This window comes from Salmo trutta, chromosome 23 (assembly GCF_901001165.1).
Source record: "Salmo trutta chromosome 23, fSalTru1.1, whole genome shotgun sequence".
Classification (NCBI taxonomy): Eukaryota; Metazoa; Chordata; class Actinopteri; order Salmoniformes; family Salmonidae; genus Salmo; species Salmo trutta.
Window position 1 is genome coordinate 37,299,569 of NC_042979.1, and position 19,221 is coordinate 37,318,789.

The 19,221-nt window shown below is 39.4% G+C and overlaps 1 protein-coding gene across 1 annotated transcript in view; it reads right to left on the reverse strand.

The window, feature by feature from the left end:
- Nucleotides 1-14,134: 14,134 nt before the first annotated feature.
- The window catches only part of eeig1b (estrogen-induced osteoclastogenesis regulator 1b), an 83,550-nt gene continuing 78,463 nt past the window's right edge, over nucleotides 14,135-19,221 (reverse strand). The window contains exon 12 of the mRNA XM_029710153.1: nucleotides 14,135-19,123. Within this exon, the coding sequence (XP_029566013.1) occupies nucleotides 19,078-19,123 (46 nt within the window). The 3' untranslated portion in view covers nucleotides 14,135-19,077. The remainder of the gene's footprint in view (nucleotides 19,124-19,221) is intronic.

A 19,221-nucleotide genomic window follows, 5' to 3' on the forward strand; every position in this document is an offset into this window, starting at 1 on the left:
ACCAATAAAATTTGATTTGCAGTTGTACATCACAAGCATTGTAACCGTGGCATCACCTGGGAGAGATCCTCATTTTGTTCCCGCTGCAGATTGGAGTTTGGTTTAGTAAGGATCCGGGACTAAGGCGATTGGATGCGCGTTTGTAAAGAATCCCCCCTCATGATTGGAGTGGAGACACTTCAGACTGGTCAGGCAAATGTGTTCTCCGCACTGATCAAAGTTTATTGACACTGCCACCAACCATTAACATCAGCATTTTCTAACCCAAAAACTATTTAATTCAATGTCCCCCAGTTTGCATACTCTGAATTTCATGTCCAAATAATCTCTAAGTAACTTCAAACCAAGTCATCAAATTTTGAGTATTGAACTTTAAAAGAATGCCTAGAAGGCCAGCATCCCAGAGTCGCCTCTTCACTGTTGACGTTGAGACCGGAGTTTTGCCGGTACTATTTAATGAAGCTGCCAGTTTCTTGGCTATTTCTCTCATGGAATAGCCTTCATTTCACAGAACAAGAATAGTCTGACGAGTTTCAGAAGAAAGTTATTTGTTTCTGTCCATTTTGAGCCTGTAATCGAACCCACAAATGCTGATGCTCCAGATACCCAACTCGTCTAAAGGCCAGTTTTATTGCTTCTTTAAATCAGCACAACAATTTTCAGCTGTGCTAACATAATTGCAAAAGGGTTTTCTAATGATCAATTAGCCTTTTAAAATGATAAACTTGGATTAGCTAACACAACGTGCCATTGGAACACAGGAGCGATGGTTCCGCCTGCGGAACCCCTAGCCAACTGCCAATGGCATTACACGGCGCGAAATACAAAACCAACTAAAATACCACAATTAAATTTTCTCAAACAATCAACTATTTTACACCATTTTCAAGACAAGACTCTCGTTAATCTAACCACATTGTCTGATTTCAAAAAGGCTTCACAGCGAAAGCAAAACATTAGATTATGTCAGGAGAGTACCCTGCCAAAAATAATCACACAGCCATTTTCAAAGCAAGCATATATGTCACAAAAACCAAAACCACAGCTAAATGCAGCACTAACCGTTGATGATCTTCATCAGATGACACTCCTAGGACATTATGTTATACAATACATGCATGTTTTGTTCAATCAAGTTCATATTTATATCAAAAACCAGCTTTTTACATTAGCATGTGATGTTCAGAACTAGCATACCCACCGCAAACTTCCGGTGAATTTACTAAATTACTCATGATTAACGTTCACAAAAAACATAACAATTATTTTAAGAATTATAGATACAGAACTCCTTTATGCAATCGCGGTGTCAGATTTTAAAATAGCTTTTCGGCGAAAGCACATTTTGCAATATTCTGAGTACATAGCCCGGCCATCATGGCTAGCTAATTTGACACCCACCAAGTTTGGCCCTCACCAAACTCAGTTTTACTATAAGAAAAATTGGATTACCTTTGCTGTTCTTCGTCAGAATGCACTCCCGGGACTTCTACTTCAACAACAAATGTTGTTTTGGTTCCAAATAATCCATAGTTATATTGAAATAGCTCCGTTTTGTTCGTGCATTGAGGTCACTATCCGAAGGGTGACGCGCGAGCGCATTTCGTGACAAAAAAATTAAAAATATTCCATTACCGTACTTCGAAGCATGTCAAACGCTGTTTAAAATAAATTTTTATGCTATTTTTCTCATAAAATAGCAATAATATTCCAACCGGGCGACATTGTATTCATTCAAAGGCTGAAAGAAAAAAATGGAGTAGTATTGTGGACGCGCATCTCCAGTGTCACTGTTCCCAGGCTGACCACTAACAAATTATCCTGCTGTTCTTCGCCCAGAGACTGCAGACACCCCATTACACTTTCTGGCGCCTTCTGAGAGCCAATGGAAGCCTTAGAAAATGTCACGTTACAGCACAGATGCTGTATTTTCGATAGAGATGCTACAGAAGGACAATAAATTGTATGGAATCTTCTCAGGTTTTGGCCTGCCATATGAGTTCTGTTATACTCACAGACACCATTCAAACAGTTTAAGAAACTGTAGAGTGTTTTCTATCCAAATCTACTAATTATATGCATATTCTAGTTTCTGGACAGGAGTAGTAACCAGATTAAATCGGGTACGTTTTTTATCCGGCCGTGAAAATACTGCCCCCTATCCCAAACAGGTTAACGCGCTAGAACTGATAACGGCAACAAAGCATTGGAAAACGACTTTAGGCGCACTAGAGCTCTTTAGATAAATTTTCTCTGAGGTGGTTTAAAGTGAACTGCATTCTAATGTCGACTTTTCTCATGGATAACAGTATCAAGGAATGGGTTTTACTCATACTCAGTTCTAGGGTCTCGAGCACATCGCGAGTAGAAATTTGAAATTTAAGTTATGGAATTCCCTCGTGTGCTTGTGTTATGGTTAAAAGTCCACAATGAAAATTACATTAAATGTGGAGAATGATAGGCTATATTTGCATATATTTGCCATCAAGGAGGCTATTCATTTCTATGCCCTTGCAGGCTACTGTAGCCTAACATTTGATACAATAAATATATTGAAATATCACTGGAGTCATTGCAAATCAATTTGTGCCACTTGTGTAGCCTACCTGGAGCTGGCAAATGGATTTAAAAGCCATATATCACACTTCCTCGGGCCTTATTACTTAATCATAGCAGTAAAAACAAGTTAAATCGAAATCCATTGATGGTAAATGATCTGGAATAATTATTATTTTGACATTAAACTGAATTTTGCTTCTTAGTCTACCTCATTAGAAATAACGTCGATATTACTTTTTAATTCGCTCATAACTTTATGGGGGGAAAGGATTTATTGGATAAATGTTGCAACTCCTCTCTTGCTTCACTAAAAAATTGTTGAGCTAGTTTTCAGCCCTTGGCGGGTTTTCAGAGGTCCCAGGGTTAGAAATTGTGCCTAGACCTGGTAAACCAAGCCCACTTCCCCACAACTGACGTTGGGCGTGCAATGTTCATACCGGTTTTCAGTTTCACTTTTAGGTTGATTAACCGCCATGGTTTTCTCTCACTATTAAAGGCATGTCAAACAGATTAGCTGGTAATATCAGGACTTTTTGAGTCGAGTGCAAACTCTTATGCAGGCGATTTACCTCGATATGAAATCAATCCATTAAAGTGAAATGATTGATCTTAACAGTAACGTTACTTGGCTACACGTCTTACAAGTAAATCCCCCCCTGCTGTTTTACAATGAAACTATGAACTAAGTTCAACCATTTCATCTCCATCAATTAACGGAATATAAAATAAAAGTGATGGCGTTGACATTACTGTAAGTCGGCAATTTTTTTTTAGCTAGGTATCATTGATAGATCTTGCCTACCTTTTATGCTCAGGTTGTCCTGTCATCAGAATTGAGTGTAAAGCTATTTTTGTGAGTGCCAATACTTGACATATCACAGCCTCCGTATAGGTTACTGTTGCCTAGCCTTCAAAGAGCTGCCAACTCTCAAGCATTGGCCGTGAGACACACGTCTTATCTCACGCATTGAAAATTACTGCTTTTATTTTTCTAATTAGTCCATTATAGTCAGCGTATTAACTTTTTAACTGTGCTCCAAATCGTTTTGAAATCGGAACATCTTCGCCTGCTATTTAACATCAGGGCTCTGTCATTGGCCAGTCGTGCCACTCACATATCTTAAAGAAACGCCCCTCAAGATTAGAGTGGCATTTTTTAAATGTTGTATTTTTTCAAATTTAACAGTAACACGCAAAACACGAAAAACTAAGGGATTACACAAAGAAATACGGAAGACAAAAAAATAAGAATAATACAATCCACATTATATCAAATCAAATGTATTTTATTTATTTTGCTCCTTTGCGTCCCAGTATCTCTACTTGCACACTCATCTTCTGCACATTTATCACTCCAGTGTTTAATTGCTATATTGTAATTATTTAGCCGCTATGGCCTATTCATTGCCTTACCTCCCTTATCCTACCTCATTTGCACACACTGTATATAGACTTTTTCTATTGTGTTATTGACTGTATGTTTGTTATTCCATGTCTAACTCTGTGTTGTTGTTTGTGTCGCACTGCTTTGCTTTATCTTGGCCAGGTCACAGTTGTAAATGAGAACTTGTTCTCAACTAGCCTACCTGGTTAAATAAAGGTTAAATAAAAAAATACAAATAAAAAATACAAACATGTAGCGAATACATTTTTTTGACATTTTGTATACGTTTCAATGATTCTAAATAGTTTTTGAAATCAGAATAACATTTTTAAAAAAGGCACTTTTTCTACATACATTTTGATTTGTGTTTTCCTAATAAAATAAAGAGATTTATGACATACTGACGTTCAATTGTGGAAACAGTGTAGTAAAATAATATGTCAAACTTAGATATTTCAATGGTTGTTAGCATTTTTATTGACAATATATAGTTTTACATCAGTCCAGAACACCTCACTATGTAAACAATTACAGAGTAAGTGTTCAATAGATTCCGTTTCTAGTTCACAAAAACTGCATTCAATGTTAACATCAGGTATATATTTAGAAATCAAGCTATTACACGAGTAAAATCTATGGATAATCTTAAAGGAGATCTTCTTTACTTTATTGGTCACCATAAATGTGTGTGGAGTGAGCCAAGCACGGCGCCAGTTTACATCAAACAATGAAGCCCAACAAAATATAGCAGAAGGAATAGACTTTCTGTAGAAAATATCCCTTACTAAACGATTGTTGAATGTCTTATCTCGTAAACCTATGCCGTTCACCTGGATATCACTTACAATAGGAGATGTTCCAAAATAAGCATCATTCTGAAGTAAAGATTTTATCTCACTAGGTATAATTTTCCTTGCTTGAAACCTCAAAGTTGGAACTTTCCATAAATTCTCTCCACATCAATAGATTTCCACAAATACTAACTAATTAGCTGACAAGGACAATGTTTTTCGAGAACCAGTTACGGTAAAATAACATCTTGTTTCTATATAATATCGACCCATTATTCCATACAATCATTTATAATGTGAAAGTTGTGTTTATACAGCAAAGCCCAGCACATTAAAGCCTGCTTGTGAAAAGCTGTCAACTTCACAGGAAGTTTACCCACAATATAGGGACATTGTAGTAAAAAATTAAGCCCTCCGAGCTTCTGAAAAACAAAACGAGGTATAATATTCCAGAAACTACGAGGATTTTTTAAAGTACCTTTTAAACCAGTTGACTTCTGATATCTGATTGAAGAGAGTGAAATCTAAGACATTTAGACCACCGTCACAAACCCTGTTGGTGATAACATCTATTTTTATCTTATGTGGCTTGTTTTTCCATATGAAGTTGTACAATGGCCTATCTAAGGTAAAGCAAGTGGATTTGAGTGTCAATAGATAGCCCCTCATCTTAGGATAAAAGCACCCTCCCTTGAAGACTTAAATCCCTCCCTAACCACGAGGATCATTTATTTTTGATAGATTTGTAGATTCAGTTACAGGATTCAAATTAAGATCATTCACAGCCTTAAGATTTTTGGTGATCTTTACACTGAGGTAGGTTACAGTATCTTTTTCAGAGATGTTACAATCTGCTGGATTGACAGCTCCTTTCAGAACAAACATCTCACATTTGGAAAGATTTAATACCAAACCTGAGATTTTGGAGAACTGCTTCACAATATCCAATGCTAATCTAGTTTGTGACACATTTTTCAAAAAATGTGAGGTGTCATCCACCAGTTGGGACATCTTGTTCTCTCTGGCCTGGAATGTAATGCCTTCAAATTGACTTTGATAAACTAATGAGCATAAGATTTGAGATACTAATAAAAATATAAAAGGTGAGATGGACAACCTTGTTGTATTCCTTTGTAAATGTTAAACCTTGAGGATATTCTATGACAGAGTTTGATACAGCTATTGCCACCATTATACAGAGTTCTAATAGCGTCAACAACAAAAAAATAGCAAACTTCAAATGCTTAAGACAATCAAAGATGAAATTGTGACTTAAGGTATCAAACGCTTTCTGAAAATCCAGAAATAAGATAACAGAGAAGTCATCCAATAGATCACAATACTCAACCAAATCTAACACCAGCCTCATATTATTAGATATATTGTGCCCTTTCATAACTCTGATTGACATTCATCAACCAGATCATTCAAGCATGACTAACCTTTTCGCAAAAGGTTAGTCGGGGGTTGACTTTTGGGATTGTACGCTCCCCTATCAGACTATGTTCAATGCTCCTCTCCCAGTTTCATTAATTAGTCTCTCAATTGCAAATATGGAACAAACTACAGTTAACAACCTTTCTGCAATTCCTAGATTATTGTCCAATCACCGTATTGCGAATACTACTCACATGCAGAGAGGTATTGTTAGTAATAATCTTGTCCCCATAAAATTGAGCTCTGTCAATAGCTCGAAAATGGTTTATTGCTCATCCAGTGCAGCTTCAGGTGCTACCTTGGATACTCCATCTGATATGAATTCCCGTAGCAATGGCATTGGAATAATTCATTTGAATGCTAGAAGCCTGATCCAAAAGTTGGACTTTATTGAAATTTCGGTCTCACAATCAAATGTTGACGTACTGATTGTATCTTAATCGTGGCTGTGTGATTCTGTGCCTGATACAGATGTTAAGTTGATTGGGTACAATATTTATAGAGCTGATAGACTTGGTAGAGGTGGTGGTATCGCGATTTATGTAAATGCTGCTTAAATGTTTTTATGTCCATATCAACCTCTGTTCCAAAGCAATATGAATGTCTAGTTTTAAATTTGGTACTTGGTAATAATGCTCATTTAACTCTGGCAGGGGTATATCGCCCCCCCCCCCCCTCCTTGTACTCCTTGTCCATGCAAATTATCTGATATACTGTCTAATTATTCAAACTCTGAATTACTGATTTTGGAAGATTATAACCTGGATTGGCTCTCACCAGTATCCGATAAATTAAAAGACATTTGAACTGAGCTAAATCTAACTCAGCTGATAACTAAACCAACCCGTCCCAACTTTAAGAACCCAGTAAAATCTACTCTACTGGACATTATTCTAACAAATACCCCCCATAAATACACAGCCAGTGGGGTTTTTGCAAATGATATCAGTGACCACTGCCCTATTGCTTGTATTAGAGATACCAGGCTGAAACACTCTGATCCCTGTATAATCGCTAAGCAAAATTATAAACATTTCTCACAGCAAGCTTTTAACCTTGACTTATATCACTCTGAGTTTTTATCCACTTGCTGCTTTCTGGACCTGGTTTTAGCCCTTGCTTTTTTTCTCTTCTATTGTTACCTCTATGTCTGATAAACATGCCCCGCTTAAGAATCACAGAGTAAGAAACCGAACCAGTTCTTGGTTCTCTCCTGAATTGTCAGGTCTTTTCCTGCAAAAGAATCGGGCCTGGGCCTTGGCGAGCAAAACAGGTACTCCAGCTGATTGTCTGTTTTTTAGGCAATTGAGAAATAAATGTACTGCAGCTGTCAAAAAGGCAAAATCAAATTACTTCCTTAATGCTCTGACAGATTCTGCAGGAGATCCTGCAAAATTCTGGAAAATCGTTAATTCACTGAAACGGGGGAATTCTGCTGTTTCTCTTCCTAAGCAAATTACCTCAGACTCCTGTATTCTAAGTGAAAAAAATGATATTTGTGATGCTTTTAATAAGCATTTAATCTCTGCTGGTTTTTTATTTGAAAGGAAAAGTGGCCATTGTGGTACTGGCCAGCTAGTTGATTTTTCGTCTTGCTTTTCAACCGTTACTCTGAAAAATGGTAACCCTGTTTTTAGTTTCCAGAAAATAACCGAAGCAGAGGTTCTAGTTGCCCTGTGATACTAAGAAATCCTTAGGCGCTGACAATTTACACCCGTACTTACTTAAGTGTGCTGCACCTATCATTGCTGGTTCAGTGACACACATTTGTTATCTAACATTAAGCACAGGAAATATCCCTAAGGTGTGGAAAGCAGCTTTTGTTCTGCCATTACATAAGGGAGGTGACGGTAGTGATTTGGATAACTATCGACCCATCTCTTGGCTCCCTTGTCTGGCAAAGATCCAATAATCTATAGTCAACAAACAGTTCCAATCTTTTCTTTCTGCTAACAGTATTCTTAGCACCAACCAATCTGGTTTTAGATCTAAACACAGTACCACATCGGCCACTATGCTTGTTGTAAATGATATTGCAAATGCCTTAGATGATAGAAAGCACTGTGCTGCGTTGTTTGTAGATTTGTCAAAAGCTTTTGACACTGTAGACCATGCTATCCTTTTGAGTAAGCTGTCATCTTTAGGACTGGGCACTGATGCCTGCCGATGGTTTTATGACTATCTTAAAGATAGAACTCAGGCTGTCATGGTCGACGGGGTCAAGTCTGACCCCTTACAGTTACTTAAAGGGGTCCCTCAGGGTTCAATAATTGGCCCACTATTGTTCTCACTTTATATAAACAACATTGGTGATGATGTCAGATATTGTAAATTCCATTTATATGCAGATGACACAGTGATGTACTCTATTGCTCCAACAGCGGACCAAGCTTTAATGCAGTTGGAGTCTGATTTTAGGATACTACAGGGGTCTCTTTTACAGCTTAAACTTGTTTTAAACGCTAAGAAAACAAATGTCATGTTTTTTTCTAGGTCTAAACTCTCAGTTAGAAACACTTTTGTAATCACTAGCTTGGATGGTACTCAAATCAAACAGGTCTCTGCATATAAATATTTAGGGGTATAGTTAGATGATAGGCTTTCTTTTAAAAAACATGTTACTGAATTGGGAAAAAAGCTCAAATTCAAGATAGGGTTCCTTTACAGAAACAGGGCTTGTCTGTCCTCCATAAATAGAAAACAAATTGTGCAGGCTACTTTTATGTCCGTTTTAGATTATGGTGATATTATCTATATGCATGCATCGGCAAACACATTAAAACCACTGGATGCTATTTACCATTGTGCACTCAGGTTTATCACGGGTGATAGTTACAAAACTCATCACTGTATCCTTTATCAACATGTGGGTTGGGCCTCTCTATCTGTGAGGCGAGAGCAACATGCTCTCTTGTTTATTTATAAAGCACTTCTTTTAAAATTACCTCCATATATATCATCATTAATTTCCACTAGATATACTCATTTTAAAACCAGATCACAGATGTGGATTACATTAGAGACTCCTGCGGTCTCCACAGAGTTGGGTAGGACTGCCTTTAGTTCCTTTGCACCTTATTTATGGAACAAACTGCAGATCCAACTTAAGTTAGACACTCTGGTGTCCCTTGCCCATTTCAAAAATGTTATGGAGGATCAATATGATGTTGTCTGTGATTGTTTCTATTGAATTGTGTATTTGTTTTGTATGTTTGAAATGTTCTTGTCTGTATGCCTAAAACTGTACATGTCAACATGTTTACACAGGGCACAGCCGTAAAAGAGATCCAGGTCTCAGTCTGTTTTCCCTGTTAAAATAAAGATTTCATTATTTATTTATTTTTTTAAAGATTGAGGCTATAATTTTCTAGTCGTTATTTAGGAGTGTGATTGGATGGCAATTATCAATAATTAAGAGATCCTTGTGTGGTTTAGGTATAAGAGTAATAACCCCTTCCTTCAGAGAGGCAGATAGTTCTCCCTTCTTTATAGCCTACTTAAAGGTTTCAAGTAAAAATGTTGCTATTTCTTCAGAGAAGGTTTTGTAAAATTCAGAGGTTAATCCATCACAACCTCTAAATTTGTTATTTATTTATTAAGCAACCCCATATAGGATGTCCATAATGGATAAATCTTGACAACAAGACCGACTGAATTCTTCACTAATCGAGTTAACATTCTCTATAGAATCAAGGAGATCCATTAGTCACTCAAACTGTTATCTAAGGAGTAAAGATTCTCATAAAACTTGTTGGTAAAGTCGGATAACAACTCTCTATCCTCAGAGGTTACCCCATTAATCTTAAGTTTCCGAAGTGTGTTGAGTTCCCCTCTCCTCTTTTCCAAATTAAAAAAGTATCTACTAAAATGTATTTACTAAATACCTAAATAATCACAGAATTACATACACAGAAGGCAAATTATGTCATACAGAAAACGTCCTTGGTGGACGGAGCCGACATGACGGCTGGTTACACAAAGGAAAGGGGGTTGGGTTTGAGTGAAAGAGCGGGAAGACTGAGGAACAAAGGGAAAAGTTATGCTATCTTAAATACAGTATCTTATGCATTCTAAATTACCGGCCATTTGGAAAAGGAAAATGCAATAAATATTTACTCTGAGCGGCGCTTCTGTAGGTTGGTCGTAGATGCTGGCCGTGTTGCCCAACAGAGATCTTCCTGTCCTCGGAAGAATGTCTCTGGTGGTAAACTGGATACGTTGTAGTATCGTTGTTGTGTGTTAGACTGGATCCGTCGCCCGTCCTTTTCTAGCCCACGTTTAGAGCGGCCGCTGCTAACTCAACGGCTAGGAGGTATCACTTCTGTAGTGAATAAGAGTTCAAAGTTCATAACATTCGCAACCAAAGCTCACGCTGAGGTTGACTTAGTTCTGTAGTTGACATGTTAGTCCGTTTAACGTGGGACCGTCGTCCTCACGTCCTTGGAAAAGCTTATTATCGGAATCCTTCTGACATCGGACCGCGCCCTAATGTACCCGGAACAGAAAGTTATATTTTCGTAAAGGGCTTATATAGTGGAGGGAGAGAAGGGTGTTTCATAGTTTAAAACCAATGTCTCTTCACAGGGGCGGGCCACTGATTGAGCAGAGCTCAAACCTTATGAAAACCCAATTCTCTCATTTGGAAGCTAAGATTACATTTAATCTTTTCACAAATAGTTTCATATTTAAACATTTAAATTGCACAACAATTCCATGTGAATCTGATAACTAGAATGTGTAGACTTTCCAGGATACAGTTTATGTCATCCTATCATTAATAAGAATGTCTCAGATGACAACTTATCCAGAGCAACTTACAGTAGTGAATGCATACATTTCATTTCATACATTTTTTTTTTTTTTTCTGTGCTGGCCCCCCGTGGGAATCGAACCCACAACCCTGGCATTGCAAACACCATGCTCTACCAACTGAGCTACAGGGAAGGCTAAAAAAAAATTAAAAAATAAATAAATAAATAAATTTAAAAAAAAAATAAAAAAAACGAACTGACATCATATTCATTAAGTACCAACGCATATTTTCAACTGGTTCTATTACCGAAATATGGTTTCTTTCCCCCCACCTTTTGATGTTCCCAGACTCTCTATGTTTAACAAAGGCTTTTCAAGAGTCCTTCAGTAGTCAAAGAGAGGAAAGGGAGAAAGGTATTTATGGGGGTTCATAAACCTTACCCACAGGCCAACGTCATGACACGTGTTACCTAATTTTTATACCCCAGTGAAACAGGAAGCCATGGATGACCACAATACAGTTCCTTAAACTGAAATGAAGGGCTCTAATCAATCTGACTCGAGGAAGTTCAGTTTAACAGTGCGATTGAAATTTAAAGGCAATGTGGGGGGAAGGCCAATCACAAAATATCACAAGAGAAGCACCTAGGAAAATAAATGTATACTGACGTGGTGCAATTGCAGTACTTGCACACAATAGTTTATTGGAGTGCCAACGAGCCAGCAAAGTGCAATAGGCATACTGTACCTGCACACCATAGTTTATGGGGGAGTCAAAACGCCAGCAAAGGTACAAACCATGGTTTATCGGATTAAATGCGCAATGATATGAAAATATAAATGCATTTTCGCCTTTCAATATAACATTGCATTTTCAAATTGGCATCGATTTAACCATCCATAGTAGAGTGATACCATGCCACCTATACATTAACACTTTACATTTGAGTTGTTTAGCAGACGCTCTTATCCAGAGTGACTTATAGTTAGTGCATTCATATAAAGATTGCTAGGTACGTGTTTCCTCTGACACATTGGTGTGGCTGGCTTCCGGGTTAAGTGGGCATTGTGTCAAGAAGCAGTGCGGCTTGGTTGTGTTTTGGAGGACTCACGGCTCTCGACCTTCGCCTCTCCCGAGTCCGTACAGGAGTTGCAGCGATGAGACAAGACTGTAACTATCAATTGGATACCATGAAATTGGGGAGAAAAGGGGGTACATTTGTTTTAAATAAGCTAGTTAGGTGGGACAACCCACATATCACAGTCATGGTAAGTACATTTTTCCTCAACGTAGCTATCAGCAAATTGAGCATGTAAGAGGGAAAAGAGTCAAGTGCGAGTGTTAGTTCACAAAATCAAAATGTTCTGCTTAAAAAAAATGGGGGTGGGGTGAGGAGGGGGTGCGTGGGGGGTTGCTGTGGGATTATTTAAGATACTCTTTGAAGAAGTAGGGTTTCAGATGTTTTTAGAAGATGGGCTGGGACTCTGCTGTCCTAGCTTAAGGGGGAACTGATTCCACCATTGTGGTTCCAGGACAGCGAAGGGCTTTGACTGGGCTGAGTGGGAGCTGTCCTTCCATAGGGGTGGGAGGGCCAAGAGGTAGCAGGACAGAGTACTCAGGTTGGGGTGTAGGGTTTGAGCATAGCCTGAAGGTAATGAGGGACAGTTGCTCTTGCTGCTCCGTAGGCAAGTACCATGGTCTTGTAGTGGATGCAAGCTTCGACTGGAAGCCAGTGGAGTGTGCGGAGGAGCGGGATGACATGGGAGAACTTGGAAAGGCTGAACACCAGGTGGGCTGCAACGTTCTCGATAAATTGCAGGGGTTCGATGGCACAAGTGAAGAGCCCAGCCAGCAGCGAGTTGCCATAACCCAGATGGGAAATTACAAGCGCATGGATTAGGACCTGCGCCGCTTCCTGTGTGAGGTAGGGTCGTACTCTACGGATGTTGTAGAGTATGTACCTGTGTAACCGATGTGAAATGGCTAGTTAGTTAGCGGTGGTGCGCGCTAATAGCGTTTCAATCGGTGACGTCACTCGCTCTGAGACCTGAAGTAGGGTTTCCCCTTGCATTGCAAGGGCCGCGGCTTTTGTGGCGCGATGGGTAACGATGCTTCGCGGGGTGTCAGTTGTTGATGTGTGCAAGGGTCCCTGGTTCGAGCCCGGATTGGGGCGAAGAGAGGGACGGAACCGACACTGTTACATTGATGCTGTTGACCCGGATCATTGGTTGCTGCGGAAAAGGAGGAGGTCAAAGGGGGGGTGAGTGTAACCGATGTGAAATGGCTAGTAGTTAGCGGTGGTGCGCGCTAATAGCGTTTCAATCGGTGACGTCACTCGCTCTGAGACCTGAAGTAGGGTTTCCCCTTGCAATGGAACCTACACTGTTACACCTGCAGGAGCGAGTCACTGCTTTGATATTTGCAGAGAACGACAGGGTGTTGTCCAGGGTCACACCAAGGTTATTTGCACACTGGGAGGGGACACCGTGGAGTCAACCGTGATGGAGAGGTCTTAGAGCAGGCAGGTCTTCCCCGGGAGGAAGAGCAGCTCCGTCTTGTCGAGGTTGAGCTTGAGGTGGTGGGCCGACATCCAAGCGGAGATATCTGTCAGGCACGCAGAGATGCGTGTCGCCACCTGGGTGTCAGAAGGGGGGATGGAGAAAAGTATTTGAGTGTCATCCGCATACCAATGATAGGAGACACCATGTGAGAATATGTCAGAGCCAAGTGACTTGGTGTTTAGAGAGAAGAGGAGAGGGCCTAGAACCTAGCCCTGGGGGGCACCAGTAGTGAGAATATGTGGAGGATTAAGGAGGAAGGAGAAGGTGGAAAAGAGATTCCTAGGGTTAGAGGGAGAAGCTTGAAATTTAGAGTGATAGAAAGTGTCTAGCAGCGGATACCAAGGAACAGAAGGTAGAGAGGAGGGAGTGAAAGGATTATAGGTCCTCCGGAAGTTTAGTTGAAATTACTATTGCAACATGTTCCTTGGTAAATGTGAATGATAGTTGTACCAGCTAGATGATTCATTGCTTAATCTCATGTAAGTGATTGTTGTGTCTTAGAGATACTGTATACTTGTAACTCAGACATAATTCCACTACAAGATGGAGTCAAAGTAACAGCATGATCATTATGGAGGTACTGTATGGCCTCCTATATGAAATTGAGAGGTACATTGTATTATGAATGTGTAATAAATCAGCCAAAATGTTTTTTTTAGATACCCAACAACAGCTTTATTTCCCCAAAATATGACATTTACATTATTCAAATAGACATTTACCATCTTGAATAGGAAACATTACAATGTGTGTACAGATATAGTTCCTATTCATCATGTCACAGTGTCCCTCCACATGTGAGATGAATGTGATAGAATAAATGTATTTTAGGAGAAAAAAAAGATGAGAACTTTGGAGCAATACCTGTGTGTGTACAATAAATGTCTAAATAATTCTGGAAAATCAGAAAAATAGTCATTTCAATAGTCCTCTATTGACATATATTCATTAACTGTTGATTTTTTTAAATCATATAAATCTCTTATTATTAATATTATAATTCTTAAGGTCATGAGTTTGGGTGGACCTCTCGGAGAGTCTTGGACTCGTGTGCATAGTTTTAAAATCCCTTTACAAAGATGAAAAAAATAAAAGAAATAGAGGATAAATAATTAAAATAGATAAAATGTTATGTCAAGTTAGTTGTCCAGACCTAAGTGCTGTTATCATGAATATCATACCGGCCAAGGTTTCAGACAGAGGAATGGCATATCTGGTCCCCATTCAATTCTGGTTCCCCTACCTACTGAGCTGATGAGCCTTAGGAAAGGTCCATGTGAGTTTGCAAATGATGATATTCAAAGAAATGTGTGATTTTTAATCTCAGATTGAACAATGAAAGTGATTTACAGTACTCGGTCTTTCAGAGAGCAATCTGTCTATTGACTGCCATCATCTTACCTATCAAGTTCTTCAACCCACAAAATGTAGGTGATATAGTAGCTGAAAAGTGATGACAAATATCTGCTGATGTGTTGCATCAGAGAAACCTCACCCTCCATAGTGACGTGTTGATTCATTCAGATTTCAAATATGCAGCAGAAAATCCTTAGCGCTCCATTCATGACAGCAGAACCTCATGTTAACATATTGGTTCAACTCGTGTGTTAGAAAAATCACAGGTTACAAATAGTCAAGAATGTAGGAAAACAGAACCCAAACAATTCAAGAAATATACAATGAGCCCTCTCGTAAAAATAAAAACAGTAGCAGGGGAATCAGAAATAACCAATTATTACAACTCTTTAGTGTATCAGTTTTTTTGTATACTTGATTTTTCAATGTTTCAAAGTAGGTACAGGTTTACCAATACATCTCAGCTGCATAGAACAAATAAACCAGCCAGCTGGTAAAAACTAAAACAAGTAAAATATGAATCAAGTGTTTGCCATTATAACCATTATCGTTAATAAAATGCTTGGGACTACACTACTATGAGATAGACAGTGTAACGTAATGAAAGAGGCCAAGTAAAAGAAATCAATTGGTTTCGTTGTAAAAGAAGCTCACGCTAAAATACAGATTCAGTGTGTTACAGAGGGCTTGTATAATCAAAGTTGATGAAATAGAGTTGAATGGTCCATATCAGCTTGACACATACAAATAAAGCTAAGAAAACCTGTCAACATTTCCCCGTGCATGTGTATGCACGTCAGTGAAGTTAAAGTTTATGCATTCATTGTTTCCTTTTTTTTCTCACATACAGTATGCTCACAGCATCTACAATGATAATGATGCAAGGTGGAGAGTGAAATACACACAAAAAAGCACATTGCAACAGCACACACAGCCCAATTCTCTTTTTAAAGGGCCAGTCAGGAGACATTTTTCTCTTTTGTGCCTCTGAATGTCAACTCTCAGTATGCTGTGAATGTCTGTGTCCCAAATATCACTGTATTCTCTATACAGGACTCTGTTCAAAAGTAGTCCACTATGTAGGGAATAAGGTGCCATTTAGGACACCTTATGTCTGTTGTAAAAAAAAAAACATCCTTGTTAGGAAGCTATGTTGAAGCTACAGGTGTGTAGATGAAAGCCCATATTGCACTTTTCCTTTGAAAGACATTTCAAATGAACAGACTAAGGGCGATAAGACAGACTAAGGGCGATAAGACAGGCTAAGGGCGATAAGACAGACTAAGGGCGATAAGACAGACTAAGGGCGATAAGACAGGCTAAGGGCGATAAGACAGGCTAAGGGCGATTAGACAGACTAAGGGCGATAAGACAGGCTAAGGGCGATAAGACAGACTAAGGGCGATAAGACAGGCTAAGGGCGATAAGACAGGCTAAGGGCGATAAGACAGACTAAGGGCGATAAGACAGGCTAAGGGCGATAAGACAGACTAAGGGCGATAAGACAGGCTAAGGGCGATAAGACAGGCTAAGGGCGATAAGACAGGCTAAGGGCGATAAGACAGGCTAAGGGCGATAAGACAGGCTAAGGGCGATAAGACAGAATAAGGGCGATAAGACAGACTAAGGGCGATAAGACAGAAATAACCAATTAAGACAGACTAAGGGCGATAAGACAGGCTAAGGGCGATAAGACAGGCTAAGGGTGATAAGACAGGCTAAGGGCGATAAGACAGACTAAGGGCGATAAGACAGGCTAAGGGCGATAAGACAGGTTAAGGGCGATAAGACAGGGTAAGGGCGATAAGACAGGGTAAGGGCGATAAGACAGGGTAAGGGCGATAAGACAGGGTAAGGGCGATAAGACAGGGTAAGGCGCATTAGGTCCGTTTTCCTGCTGAGGGCTTTCAGATCAACTGAAATGTTACTCAGGGGTGAAGAACCGTGAGACAGGTGAGTGGCAAGCTCTTCAGCTTGCACACCCACAGACACACACACAGACAATGGGCGGAAGTAAACACACACACACGGACATTTCCTCGTTTCCACTCCCTCCCTAAAAAAGATATGCGCAGGCACAAACACACATACAAGAGGCCATTGTCATTTGGGGATGAGAGGGGAGTTTCTACTCAAAATCCTCCATTGTTAGCTCTGATTGGCTCTGACACACCATACCCACAATGCAATGTTCTTCTAACCGGATCAAAATCCGGGGGCAACAGAAATAAAATGACATTTCTCCCCAGCAAATAGAATAGCTTGTTCAATTAAATGAAGATGAGCAGATACCACTGTCAGTTGTATCATTAGAGCCCTTATTCAATTGTAAGTTCATTACGCTTGATAACGACTGGTGATATTGAGGCTTAGTGGAAGGGCAACAGTTGGACAGTTCTAGCCAAGCCCACATAGAAGGTATTTCACAAAGAAGGATTACTAAGTTAGCCAGCCAACTTTAGTAACCCACTTCAGTAACCACACCATTTAAGGGCCCCCACTCAATCAAAATCAGTGACCAGGCTTGCATTGAGAAAGCATATTTGAAATAATATGCAGTCGAGTTTCCTTTTGAGCCTCACTGTAAGCATTGATTTGTTGAGAACAGAAATCCAAAAGGGCTTTCTTGCAGATCAAGAAGATTTTTTTTCTTCCAGAAACCTAGTAACTTAGTTTAATTGACAACTCCAGTCCTTGACAACAGGGAGGAATGTCATGGGCATGGTGACACAAAATAATTGGGTCTGACATACAGGACAAAGGAGCGAGGGACAAAACTACTGAGACAGACAGACAGACAGACAGACAGACAGACTGTCAACAAAGACAGAAATGTCCCCCTCTGATTTTCCAACTTTTCCACTTATGGTATAGTCACCAAGCCAGCTGGTGAGCATGAGGATAGTGTCTCACATTACAGATGTAAAGAAGGCTATGTACAAGACCCAGGGGAGGAGAGGACCAAGGGCTTAGACTACAGTAATCGATTACCAATCCTGCCTGCATTTACTTAGACTACAGTAATCGATTACCAATCCTGCCTGCATTTACTTAGACTACAGTATTCGATTACCAATCCTGCCTGCATTTATCTAGACTACAGTAATCGATTACCAATCCTGCCTGCATTTACCTAGACTCCAGTAATCGATTACCAATCCTGCCTGCATTTACCTAGACTCCAGTGATCGATTACCAATCCTGCCTGCATTTACTTAGACTACAGTATTCGATTACCAATCCTGCCTGCATTTATCTAGACTATAGTAATCGATTACCTATCCTGCCTGCATTTACCTATACTACAGTAATTGATTACCAATCCTGCCTGCATTTACCTAGACTATAGTAATTGATTACCAATCCTGCCTGCATTTACCTAGACTAGAGTAATCGATGAATCATTGATCATGCAGTATGTACAGTTGCATATGGCCAGCCATATGTGCACGCCTTTCTCTTTCTGAGGTACGTATTTCAACATGATCTATGATCATATTACATATAAGCCTATATTGTAAAACATTCTGTAACTTATAATATATTCTATAATGTATATATCTATATAATTCTATAACATGGGTTCTTTGGGCTATACCGTAACGTTGACCCCAGGTCTGGTACTGTTTCTGAAATCGGGGGATTGCAAGGGGTCATCAAATATAGAACATTTCACATTGAAAACCACCCATTCAAGCGGCCATTCAAACGGCCTGTTCAATTTCTCTATTTAGTAGTTTGTAACCAAGTCTTTCTTTACTTTATCAATCTCCCCTCATTTGAATTTATATTTGTTATTTGAATAACTAAATGTATCCCCAACCATTATCATACACAAACATAACCCAGTGTAGTACACATTGTTCAAAAATGATACACACAGGGTAAATCATAACATTCCAACTTTTTGAGGCAGCCACATTTGCCTCCAACGCAACCTGTGTGGCTAGCTTTTTCCTGATGTTCAGTGTTTCACTACAACTCCCACGATGCAATGGTTTCCCATTTCTCTCTCTATCAAGTAGTTTGCACACTTTACACCTATGGTCCCCCAGATGAAAGCATGAATATAAAAACTTTTCAACATGAATGGATTATTCATAAATTACACCTCCCACCACCATCACCGTAAATATCTCATTAAAGGGTTACATATGTTGTTTAGTGGTGTTTGTTGAAGTGGTGTAACTCAAAAGACAGGCGTATGTGCATTTGTGTGAACACACACACTCATCGCTAGTGGCTCTCGATTACCACTGGCTCAAAGACGCCAGCAGTCACCCTACAGAAAACACAGAAGAGGAAGGGATTAATTTCTTTATTTTACTACCATAATAAATTCTGTTTCTGATCATGTAATAACATACTGTACACATTCTG